At 45.1% G+C, this 12,817-nt stretch overlaps 1 protein-coding gene across 3 annotated transcripts in view; it reads right to left on the reverse strand.

Annotated features, from left to right (window-relative positions):
- Positions 1 to 97: 97 nt before the first annotated feature.
- Positions 98 to 12,817, reverse strand: part of Cyfip1 (cytoplasmic FMR1 interacting protein 1) — a 47,461-nt gene continuing 34,741 nt past the window's right edge. For all 3 annotated transcript variants that reach the window (XM_040733297.1, XM_040733298.1, XM_040733299.1), the window contains 8 exons: positions 12,317 to 12,460; positions 8,396 to 8,486; positions 6,085 to 6,215; positions 5,220 to 5,292; positions 4,520 to 4,614; positions 3,482 to 3,720; positions 2,693 to 2,840; positions 98 to 767 (listed from right to left, as the gene is read on the reverse strand). In XM_040733297.1, the coding sequence (XP_040589231.1) occupies positions 603 to 767; positions 2,693 to 2,840; positions 3,482 to 3,720; positions 4,520 to 4,614; positions 5,220 to 5,292; positions 6,085 to 6,215; positions 8,396 to 8,486; positions 12,317 to 12,460 (1,086 nt within the window). In that variant the 3' untranslated portion in view covers positions 98 to 602. The remainder of the gene's footprint in view (positions 768 to 2,692; positions 2,841 to 3,481; positions 3,721 to 4,519; positions 4,615 to 5,219; positions 5,293 to 6,084; positions 6,216 to 8,395; positions 8,487 to 12,316; positions 12,461 to 12,817) is intronic.

A 12,817-nucleotide genomic window follows, 5' to 3' on the forward strand; every position in this document is an offset into this window, starting at 1 on the left:
TCCTTCATGTCTTACATCTCTGGCTTTCATGGCCTCCCTGCCTAACCCTGAATGCAAAGCTAATAAGCATTGTACCGTGTCAATGAACAAACACAAGCAGATTGCATCAATTTTTATTTCTTTAGTCTTTAAATCATATCTCACAAATCAGACTGCCACTATTGATTTTGTGGAAGCGGAGGAAACAATTTCACTATTTTGGCATAAAAGGGAACAATGACTTAGAAAAGATTTCCTAAAAGACCATCATAAAAATCCCTAAATAAATCTAGTCATTAACGTTTAACCAAAATTGGTGGGGAATTTTGAAAATATAATTAGTTGATATTGAGTGAATTCAGTATTATAGCTAGCTAATGGAACATTCAACATAAAATATACCATAATATGGCAACAGCCGGCAACCATGTTCTCATACTTCCCAATTCCAAACACATATACAATTTTAGTCTAGAAAAATAAGTAAGTTTTATAAAGTTAAGCTTTTGGATCAAAAAAGCACCCCCTTAAGTAGGTTCAGACAAAATAGCCCCTAAAAATTTGAATATAGTTTACATAAAGACAAGCATGCCATCCGTTACTGGATGCTGTGAGCTTAGCCCTCAGCTGCTGGCTAAGGACTGGTGGATGGGTGGCTGGAAGCATCGCACGTGCTCCACAGGAGTGCTCTCCCCGTCGCCAGATTTCAAGTACTTGTCCAGGACAGTGATGATCTCATCATTGAGAATCTGGAACTTGCGGATCCTCTCCACCATCTTCTTCAGTGGCTACAATCAGATCAGATTGTTAGATTTATTGTGCTTCAAAATGCAAGGACTCAGCCGGGCAGTGGTGGCGCACACCTTTAATCCCAGCACTCGGGAGGCAGGGGCAGGCGGATCGCTGTGAGTTCGAGACCAGCTAGTTCCAGGCAGGACAGTCTTCAGAGCCACAGAGGAAAAGAAAAAAAAAAAAAAAAAAAAAAGCAAGGCCTCTACTTCAGAAAAATAGAAAATTATATTGACCCTTATCATCTAACTATCACCGTTGGACTAATGAATACATTTCCAATTTAAGTTTGATTCTTTGTAATTTTGATACTGTTAAGTATAGACCTATTCATTCATTTATCTTGTCTATTGGTCAGGAGTGGTGACTATGTCACTAGGATGAAGGATTATTGTGAGTTCAAGGCCAGCCTGGGGTACATGGTGAGTTCTAGGTCATGCTGGGTGACCCTTTTCTCCAAAGCCCAAAAGCAAACAAAGAAAAGAACATCAACACGAATACAGTATGTTTAGTAGACAAAGGCCTGTGAACTAATAAAGTATAAGTCGTGTATTTCCAGCTTAACAGTACTATGGAAAAGATACTTTGCCGAATCTCCTCTAAGTCTGGATAAAGGTCCCAGACACTCAGACCCTGAAAGCATTCCTCTGCCCACACGTAAGAAGGAATGACTGGAATGAAAAGATAGCCTGGTCTATACCTGGAGCCTTCATGAGAAACTCATAACACAGCGGGGTAACAATTGGCAGTGAACAGCAGCCAATCTTCGAAGCAGACATTTAAATCCGGTTAAACGGAACAGAAGCTTGCAAATAGGTATGTTACACAAGGGTATGATAGTCTCACACGGCCTTCGGAGACTCCCAAGGCCTTCAAATATCAGAATATAAAATAACAGGAGGGGAACATTCCAGTTTATATATTCCTGCCAAGATTTTAAACAAAATGGAGAAAAATGTTTGAAAGTAAAAGTCCCAGCCAGCTCCACCTGAAATGAGTTAGTTACCTCAGAGACACAGAAAATATTCTAGCTATATTCCAGAGAGGCAAGAATATGGAGGTACGAGAATTACCTTTAGAAATGCCCGCACTGAGAATTCCCTTGCATCTGTGGATATTCTCTGACTAAAAGCCCTTTTCAGGTGCGACTGACAAGAACTTCAAAAGAGCCCCTGGATTTGTGCAGGCAGAGCCAACCCAACCATCTGAGCCAGAAGGTAGGCACCGGAGACAGGAAAGGCGTGGCGAAAGTGGCCGACCCTTGTGGCTTGAAGGTGCCATGCGGAAAACACGTGAGGCAAAGAGCTGCCAGCAGGGAATGGACCTCACTTCTGCAGTTCCAGGACACTGAATTCAGCCAGTGGCCTAGGGAGACTGGGAGCACACTCATCCTTCCGGGCCCTCGGGGGAAACACATTCCCTTTAGCCCCCAGAGGCCAAGCGGAGCAATCTGCCGAACCATGCAGACATGTAAGAGCGAGGTAATCAATGGCGGTATCTCTTGCCTTAAGCCTACTGTGATTAGTTCTGGCAGCAACCAGAATCAAAGTCCGTCCCATGGAAAGCAGAAAAGTCTCACAATAATCTTCAAAAGGAGAGATGAAAGTATGAGAACATAAAGGCTGATTTATCTTCTCTATTTCACTTGTGGGGAACTCCATAAGATGAGGAAAAGATAATAAAAGCAGTTTCAAAAACAGATTATGATTTAGAAGCCAGGCGACTAGACAGTATACCAACAATCTGAAATAGAGTCTCTACAGTAAGATGAAAATAGATCTAATTACCTTAAAAATGAAAAGGAAACGGAACCGATTTAAAAATAAGGATTTTCTGGATTTCTTTTTGTTTAAACTTAAATTTTATGTTAGGATAAGAAAATTCCTCCCTAAGAAAAATGTGTGGAAGATTTTTGTCTACGTACCACATTTTTGATAATCTCATCTTTGCCGTCATGTTTCTGAACCTTGAGAAGATGGTAGCAGAAATCCAGCACAGCAAAGCGCCGCTGCTGTCCAAGGAGGACAATGATCATACAGCCAGCCCAGTGCAGCCCATCGCCAAAACACTGCCTGTGAGCACCAAGCGACAAACAGGATGAACAAACTGTTAAACAGGCAGACTCAGGAGTCCGTCTCCAGAGTGATCTTCAGGCTACATTAATTTCTCTACACGGACTCTCAGTCAGAAGAATGATGAGCAAAAGCAATTTCCCAGTTAGGTCACGGACCTATGAAGAATAACTTTATGAACTTACTACCCAGAAACAGGAATGCCCAAATTTTGCCTTGAGTCGCTTTAATTCAGATAACTCCAGTATCCTTATCCTAAGTCCTTTCTTTGGCATCAAGGAAGGAATCCCATTTTATTAACATTTAACCAGTGCAATTTCTGTGCACTTTTTTAAAAGTTTTTTTTAAAGATTTATTTATTATGTATACCATGTTCTGTCTGCATCTTTGCCTGCACACCACAAGAGGGCACCATTATAGATGGCTGTGAGCCACCATGTGGGTGCTGGGAATTGAACTCAGGACCTCTGGAAGAGCAGTCAGTGCTCTAAACCTCTGAGCCATCTCTCCAGCCCTTCTGTGCCCTTTCTAAACGAGCTTTGTCACCAGTGCTGACTTCACTCACATTTGCTCTTTCATCAACCACCTCCCCCCTTGCCTGGAACCGTCCTCTTGCAGAGAGTCACAGAACACGCACTTACTCCACTGTAAACTCGTGTGTCCCTACAGGAATGCAGTACACAAACTGCATGGCACTCCACAGCCTGTGAAACTCCACACACTCATCCACATGCATGACCCCATTGCTGGGCAGGGGCCCCCGCCAGATGGGATCGTCCAGAAAGGTCCGGATCCGTGTCAGGATGACCTCAAACATGGAGAGCCCACAGCAAAGCCGCTCCTTGGTCAGCAAGTCCCCTTCTCTTGCAATTGCAATTTGCTGCAAAAAGTACATGGGATATTACAAGCCATGGTGGAGTATTGGAGGGCTAAAGCCAAACTGTCCCCAGGTCTGTTTATGATGTACTAGACATCAGTAAGGTAGATCAGCAATTAAGTATGTTATAAAGACCAAATTAGGTGAGTTAAGAAGAATGAAGTACATCCATCCTTCACTGCAACAACACTGACTCCAGGTCATGTGGCCATTTCCAAAGATATTTATGGTAATCACACACACAAAAATTCAAATTGGCAGCGGTGCCAACAATTAAGTATGGCAGATCTAGAGTAAACTTTATCCTGATACCTTGCCTTTTGTTACAATTTTTTCTAAGAAAAAAAAAAAACACAAAACTTTGTTCAACGGGGCAGTGGTGGCGCATGCCATTAATCCCAGCACTCAGAGAGAGATCCACCTGACTCTTCTTCCTCCTGAGTTTAAGGCTAACCTGGTCTATATCCTAGACAGACAGGGCTGCACAGAGAAACCCTGTCTTAAAAAACCGAAAGAGAAAAAAAGAAAAGCTTTGTTCATGAGTGCCATATGACAACAGGTTACATCTTTTGAGTACACATATGTTCTTGAGATAGATGTTTAAGCCCTTTCTACATAACCATTTCTAATCCTCCAAACCTGCTGCACTAACTAGGACATCCCTAGCGATCTGAGCAGTCTTTTGGACCTCACAATAACATCTAGCTGCTCCAACCTCTCCACTGGTCTGACCCCTCCCTCCACTGGCCTAGCCTGGCTTTCCACCCAGTTTGTGATCCCTGGCAAGCACAGCACCCCTTACCTGTGGGGTCCCCAGCCTTTCAATCAGTGGGACCAGATGCAGCGGGGCATACTTGGATTCTAGTCTCTTCATTTTGGCGTCAACTCTCTCCCCCTCTGCATTGGGAAACAACTTATTATGCTCTGTCCTTACACAAGATTAAGTAATTGCAAAAATTTAATGTTTTAAAAGGAACCGAAAGATTTAGTTAAATTCCATGGATGAAGATTTATTGTATTACATTAAGATACACAGTGTATTAACATTACAACTTTAATTCAAGCTGATAGATTTACTTGTGCAAGTATTCATTTGGATCTGCTTCCAACTTGGACTGGTATAATTTTTCTCGTGTTAATTGTCAGCCAACACAATGGGGGAACATGAACGAGTTCATATTTAATGTGCAGTTTTCAAAACTCACTGAAAATTCTAAAAGCAAAACAGTGCCATGAACTGTAACATCCACCACGACAACTGTCAACTTAGTGGTCATTCTGTTTTTATTATTTCCACTTCCGGTTTCTGTGCTATTTTGAAACAAATCGCAGACATCATTATAGTCATAAATACTTCAGTTAATGAATACTAACCAGGTCAGACACTCCCCACAGGGACTCCCTTGACTTTAACCGAACAGGTACCAGCATAACTTTGAACACTGGCCTTTTGCTCCGGCTGCACAGTGTAATGTGAACTCTGGTTCATGATACAGACTTACCTTTCACGTGGACTCGAGGCAGTATATTCTGGAAAGGGGCTGCATGCAACAGGTCACAGACTTCTTCTAAAGACTGAAGCACGGGAGAGCAAGTTAGCCCAGGAAGGGGATCCCATTTAGTATAAAATAAGCCTTACATTGTCTGTCCACTGAAATCCCTAGATAGTGGTAATGTCCCATTGAGCTACTTCTCTGGCGCACAGGAAAAACACCTTTTTTTTTTGAGACAGGGTTTCTCTTTGTAATACTGGAACTCACTCTGTAGACTAGGCTGGCCTTATACTGAGAGATCCATCCACCTGCTTCTGAGTGCCGGGATTAAAGGCATGTGGCACATTGCCCGGCTTTGAAAAACTCTTGAAACAAAGAAACACATTCTACTGTTGTTTCCCAAATGTAAGGAATCAATCAATAAACAGCCATGAAAAAGTGGTATGTTTGGCTGAAGAGATGGCTCAGAGGTTAAGAGCACTTGCTGCTTTTCCAGAGTTCCTGAATTCAATTCCTAGCAACCACATGGTGACTCACAACCATCTATAATGACTTCTGGTTCCCTCTTCTGGGAGAACACAGTATGCATAATAAATATTTTTTTAAAAAGTGGTATGTCCAGGTGGTGGCAGCACACACCTTTGATCCCAGCACTTGGGAGGCAGGGGCAGGTGGATCTGTGTGACTTCAAGGCCAGTCTTGTCTACAAAGCAAGTTCCAGGACAGCCAAGGCTATACAGAGAAACCCTGTCTCAGAAAAACTGAAAAGAAAAAAAAAAAACATACTTCGCAATATTGCCCATTGAATATCCCTACTAAAGAACTCGCAAAGTAAAACAGCCTTTGTCATCAGTGGCCTGAACTGAGAACTCACCAGGCTCTGCTCGATGAGCAGGCAGAAGAGGACAGCATTGCCCACCTCCCGAAGGTTCTGGAAGCACACGGTTTTCAGCTCTGCATACTCCACAATGTCCTTCAGCTGGTGGTGGAAGAACTCTAGGATGCCTGCGGCAGCAGGAGGGAGTGTGGGGTTTCAGGGACAGCACCAGCACCTGCCATCCTGACACTGCCTGGCTAGGGGATCGCCCCATCCTTCCGGGGACAATGGTTCCTATCACTGGGCACATCCTGGAAACCAGGACCTAGCCTCTGACACCCTTCTCAGACAACTCCACGTGTTCAGGGAAGGCTATGGCGAGAGACTGCCACCACACAAGAAGAAGAAAGGATAGCTCAGAGCATCATCTGTAGTGGATTCAGAGAAGGCATCCGATGAGCTCCATGTATCTACACAGGCCTGGAAGGCAGTGTGTCTAACTTGACAAAGAATGTCTAGAAACCCCGCAGCCAACTTCATAATGGTGGGGGAACTTGGCATACTTTTCCTCTGAATTCCCACAGCATTTCAGTCATGTTTGCCAATGGCTGAATAATGTAACATGGCACAAGAAGCCGGTCACTGGTGGCGCTCGCCTTTAATCCCAGCCAGGAGGCAGGAGGCAGGAGGATCTCTGTGAGTTTGAGGCCAGCCTGGCCTACAAAGTCAGTTATAGGACAGGCTCTAACGCTACAGAGAAACCATGTTTCGAAAAACCAAACCAAACCAAACAAAAACAAAACAAACACGACCAAAACCATGGCACAAGAATACACAAGCCAATATGGCTACCTTGAGCCACACATCCAATGTCAACCTGGTGAAAAATGGAGAGACTGCTAAGACATCCTAGTAAGAGCCAAAACTACCCTAAGGACAAAGTTGGATTTAACACACTTCAAACCATGTCAGCCCCCGACGTCTTCTCAAGAATCCACTGTCCTGCCCACCTCAGAGAGGGTCCACGCCTCGTGTCCCTGTCACCTCCCATTTGTCAGTACTATTTATCTACCCTTTCACGAGCAAAATACAATGTAAACTACTGATCTTTGTTCTACCGAGACTCGTCTGACCTAATGGCTCTCCCTTCAACATTTAAACTTCCATCTGTAGTTCCGGGGCCTTCTCTCAATGAACTGAAATATAGGACTCTTCTAAGCCGGGGCCACTCTGACGGTTATTTTCTTTTACGATGGCAGAGTAGTTCCCTCAAATGCCAACTGTATCGGGGAGCTCGGCCAAGCCGGCAGGCTGCTCATCAGGATGGCGTCACGTGTCGGCTCAACTCCATTAACAAGACTAGAGAAGCACACCGCTATTGGTGTCTGGGGCTTTCTGATGACTAGATTATCGTGATCTACTGACCAGATTCATCTCTCGAGCTTGGCATTACTAGGAGGTGAGTTAAGAAGGGGCCTAGTTGGAAGAATCGGGTCTTTGGGGGCTACTTTTCGCCCTGGACTCTTCTGTGTTCCCTTTCCATGCTTCATTTGCCCAAAGGGCAACAGCCTCTTCTCCACTATGATCCTGCATTGTGGTGTTCTACCTCAAAACATGGGGCCAAGTGTTCATGAACAGGACCCTCTGAAACCTGGGCTAACACAACTTCCCCAATTACTTTTCAGAGGTATTTGGTCACAGTGATACCAGAGTAACTAGCTTATGCCATCTGGAGCGACTCCTATCGGGTAGGAGTTTAGAAAAGGCATTCGAGTGATAATTTCCTAGAGTCCAGCTTAATCCTAAAGCAACACTGAGGTCATTAAGGCTATTTATTTGAACGGTCTCATGCCAGCCTGTAGGACGTCGTGTAGGTTGACCTTGGAGTACACATCCAAGGACTCTGGGTGAAATTCTTGTAGCCTGTGAGCCAGATAGGGCAGAATGTTTTCCAGGCCAAGAAAACTATTAAATGGGTAAGGGGCCAGGGGAGGGAACAGGGAGCAGGGCCCTGGGGTTTCTTTGAATGTTTTCCCCATTAAGGCTAAGAGGGAAACAGTACCTGGTAGTTAAGCCTTTCTTGGTGGGCAATTATTTTCAGGATCTGGGATAACAGTATGCTCAATACCACAATATCAAAATCCTTGTAACTTCCTTAATTGCAAAGAATAATTCCAAAGTAACTTCCTGCACAGTTGCCTAAAGTGCATTTGTTTATTCGATTCTCTACAGGCAAATCCTGGTTTGGGCCTCTTTACCCTACCCTGTCTGCTAGGAAGGAAAATGTGATTCTTCCCAATAGCTTCCCACTTGATTCCCTCCTCTGGAGGGATGTGCCCATTGGGTTCCACAGACACCCCTTGCTCACCAGGAGAGCCGTACTCATGTCGGGGAAGGCGGCAGATCTTGGGCATGACTTCCATCAGGGTTTTCACATACTGCAGGATTGTGCCTTGCAGCTACAAAACACAAAGGCTGCGTTAGCCACCAGCATGCATTCTCACGGAAGGCCGTGGCCAGCGTGTGCTCTCAAAGTTAGCTCATTACTAAGATACACAGTTGTGATAAAAACCATACAATCACTCTGCCTAGGGCATGAAATCCCACCAGTGGAAGGATAGAACTCTCTACCAGATATCTACAAAGACGACTACATTCATACTCTTAAATACAACTTCCCTTCTGTGAAGCAAGTTTCCAGGAAAGATAGCAAGAGTTCACATTCCCAAGTAGCTCCCATCCTGATCCACTTCAACACCAAGCATGTCAGCAGCTCCAGGAGCAATAGCCCTCACGGGATGGTTTCTATGTCCTCTGACAGACAGGATGGCGTCAAGGCTAGACATGTCACCTTTCTGTTTGGCCATAGGAAGTCAGTATTCCTAATTTCCCCCCACAATTTTCAAGTATTTTGGGGGGGCAGATCAGACCGTAAGATGTGAGTGGTCCCTCGCTCTGCATTCAGTTAAGTGTGGCAGTTTGGATGAGAATGGTCCCTATAGAGAGTTGGATTGTCTGAGAAAGATTAGAGGACTAGGAGGTTTGGCCTTGTTGGAGGAAATGTGTTGCTGGGTAGGCTTTGAGTTTCAAAAGTCCACCCCGGGCTGGAGAGATGGCTCAGAGGTTAAGAGCACTAACTGCTCTGTCAGAAGTCCTGAGTTCAATTCCCAGCAACCACATGGTGGCTGACAACCATCTATAATTCAATCTGGTGTATATGTAATAAATAAATCTTAAAAAAAAAAAAGCCCACCCCAAGTCCAGCGTTGCTCCCTCTACCTGCTGCCTGCAGATGAGGACGGAAAGTTCTCAGCCTGTTCTCCCGTGCCATACCCGCCCCGTGCTGTTTCACAGTCAGCCATGATAACAGACTAACCCTCTGAAAGCGCAAGCAAGCCTCCCATTAGGTACTTCTCTTTGTGACAGTTGCCTTGGTAATGGCATCTCTGCACGGCAACAGAACAGTAACTAGGACATTAATCTTTAATATAACCTATATGCTACAGGTCCACAACTTCTCAGAGGTTTGTTAGCCTTTGCTACATGTTAAGTTCAAGACAATGCCATGTCTTTGATGGATTAAGGCTGTACTCAGGTGGCCCCAAGGTCAGATGCAAACTGTGTTTTCACTAGTAGGCTGTACAGAATAGTCTGATGTCAACAAGAACTAGAGTCATTTAGGAAGAGGGACTCCATTGAGATAATGCTTCCCAGACTGGCCTGCAGGCAAGTCTATAGGGCATTTTCTTGATGATTGATATGGGAGGGCCTAGCTCACTCTGGACAGTGCCCTGGCCAGATGATCCAAGGTATTGTAAGAAAGCAGGCTGGGCAAGCCACGGGGAGCAAGCACGGGCAGCACTTCTCCAGATGTCTGCATCATTCCTGACATGAGTTCTTGCCCTGACTTACTTCAGTGATGGACTGTGACTGGGACATCCAAGGTAAAACAAACCCTTTCTCCCCCAAGTTGCTGTTAGTCATAGTGTTTTATCGCAGCAACAGAAAACCTATTGAAAACAAAGAATCCTGAAGAAATACATAGTCCCCCAAAGATAACTTAAATATGGGAGAATAGTTACAGAGTACCTGTGAAAGACTCTTGTTTATTAAATATGGGAGAATAGTTACAGAGTACCTGTGAAAGACTCTTGTTTATTTGTTTTGTTTTTTGAGACAGGGTTTCTCTTGTGTAGCCCTGGCTGTCTTGGAACTCACTCTGTAGACCAGGCTAGCCTTGAACTCAAGAGATTGACTGCCTCTGCCTCCCAAGTGCTGGAGTTAAAGGCATGCATCACCACTGCTCAACTTTGTGAGAGACTGTTAAGTTCAACTCCCAGTACTACAAACAAACAAAAGAAGATTTTCAAACATTCTCTTTCAGCGAATAATAGAAATAAATTATGAGGGATGAAATAACTCAGTCCATAAAGTATTTGTCATGCAAGAATGAGGAGTTAAGTTCAAGATACAAAACCCACGCTTAAATAAATAAATAAATAAATAAATAAATAAATAAATAAATAAATAAAAGCAACAAAAAACCAAGGCATGGTGTGGCACATTTGTAATTTCAGCACTGGTGGGACAGACAGGTGGACTGCTGCGGTCTATTATCCACCCACCCGGGCCAGCCTTCTTGATTAGGTCCACTCCACTGCGACATGCTGCCGCAGAAAACAAGGCGGGAGCCAGGAAGATGGCTTGTGCCTAAGAGCTCTGGAAGCATGAAGACTCGAGATCATATGGCCATTACCCGGACACCGCACGCATGCACGCACGCACGCACACACACACAGACACACGGGTGAGGGAGGGAAGAGAGGGACTGATTATGAAAAACCAGAAATCTATTGTGAGCTGCAAATGACATCATTTTCCCTTTTCAAAGACCTGAACTATAGGACATTGTGCAGGTTACTTTTATGTCAACTTGCCATGAGTTAGTCACCGGAGAGGAGGGAATTTCAGTTGAGAAAATGCCTCTATAAAACTGGTCTACAGCTTGTAGGGCATTTTCTTAATCAGGGACTGATGTGGGTGGTGCCATCCCTGGGAAGGTGGTCCTGGATTCTATGGTAAAGCAGCTTCACCAACCATGGGGAGCAAGCCAGTAAGCAGCACCCTCCATACCCTCCTGCATCAGCTCCTGCCTCCAGGTTCCTGCCCCATTTGAGTTCTGTCCTGACATTTTTTTTGATGACAACCAGCGATATGGAAGTGTACGCCAAATAAACCCTTTCTTCCCCATCTTGCTTTTAATCACGGTAACCCTGAGATAGGATTCTATGCAGGCCTTTGAGACAGGACTCTGAGGTTACGCATGCACATCTAATAGGCCCTTTATCCACAGTAGTCATCAGAACAAAAGCACAGGCCTCTTGCCTCACTAATTAACTATGTGCTTTGATCCGTCAGGAGCCCTCTCACTGTAGTACTTGCGCAGAATGGCCTCGCAGCTGAAGCAGCCCTATAGTGTCTGTCCCTGCCCACCATGGGTGCCTGTAAACTAAAGCTCCTGTGGTCAGTGTGTCCCATTCTATTTACCTAACACGAGTGCTTCCTGGGGATCTGTGCTCTATGAAAACTCAAACGTCACAAATAAAACAAGAACTTTTGCAGAACTGGGGGCTCGGGAGATGGCCCGGTGATTAAGAATACTTGCTGCTCTCCAAGAGGACCCCCTCATTTGGCTCCTGGGATCTACAGTCAGTCACCAACAGAAACAAACCGGGGAAATCAGACTGGCAAGCATGTTTTGTTTTGTTTTTCACCCCCCCCCCCAAAGTCTGGGGGAATGGTGGCCTTTGGTAAGACAGGAATCACTTCTGCATCTAAGCAGCGATGTTCTCTTATAGTATTCTGGTTATTAAACATTCCAGAAAGCCTGGTGTGATGGAGCAAAACTATATGTAATACCAGCAATCTAGATGCCAAAGCAGAATGACTGCCATGACCGATGCCAGCTTATGCTAAATGGAAGTGAGACTATCTCAAAAAGGCAGAAAAGACAGAAAAGTGTAAGCCAGACAAATGGCTTCAATCATTCCTTTTGGGGGCACTGGGGCATTATTTTTAAGAAAAAGGTTCTCATTAGTTTCGAAACTCCTGAGTTCAAGCTAAATTCCTGCCTCGGTCTCCTGAGAAGCTGGCAGTACAGTGACATAGCTCTATACTCTGAAGATCCACTCTCTTTAGTTAGTGAAGCACTTGTCTGTTAGACAGGAAGACCCCGCCCCGCCCCCGCGGAATCCGTGCTACAGGGACAGCTCATTCCAGAGAAACTCACCAGGCTCTTGACAACCTTCAGCAGCTCTTCCATGACCACTGCAATGCCCTGGTAGCCAAGCAGCCGGCAGATGACCTGGAAGTGTGGAGGCCCCACAAAGTTCCGGTAGCTGCCGTAAATGCTGGAGTAGGCCAGGTTCAAAGCCTGGTGGAGAGAGGACAGGGTTTCCAACACAGCTCCCACGCATCCACGGGGATGGCATCCGGAGACGTGTTCAACACACACCACATCTTAGACGAAGAGAGCCAGCTGCTATCCTTACCCACGTGGAGGGCTTCACTGCTTCTGCGAGCAGACTGTAAGCAGAGACCCTAACGGGACAGCGGAGGCTGGCCTCTTAGGGAGGCTGAAGGTATTTTGCAGCAGATGAGCAGTCCCCCAGAGATAGACAACGAAAGATTTTCACGCAGGAGGAGCCTCTTAACCATGAAACAGGAGCAGGTATGGAGAGCAGGGAGATGCCGAATGAAAACATTTCATTTCCTTCTGTGCGTCCTCTAA

This window comes from Mesocricetus auratus, unplaced genomic scaffold (genome assembly GCF_017639785.1).
Source record: "Mesocricetus auratus isolate SY011 unplaced genomic scaffold, BCM_Maur_2.0 Super-Scaffold_100030, whole genome shotgun sequence".
NCBI classification, from domain to species: domain Eukaryota; kingdom Metazoa; phylum Chordata; class Mammalia; order Rodentia; family Cricetidae; genus Mesocricetus; species Mesocricetus auratus.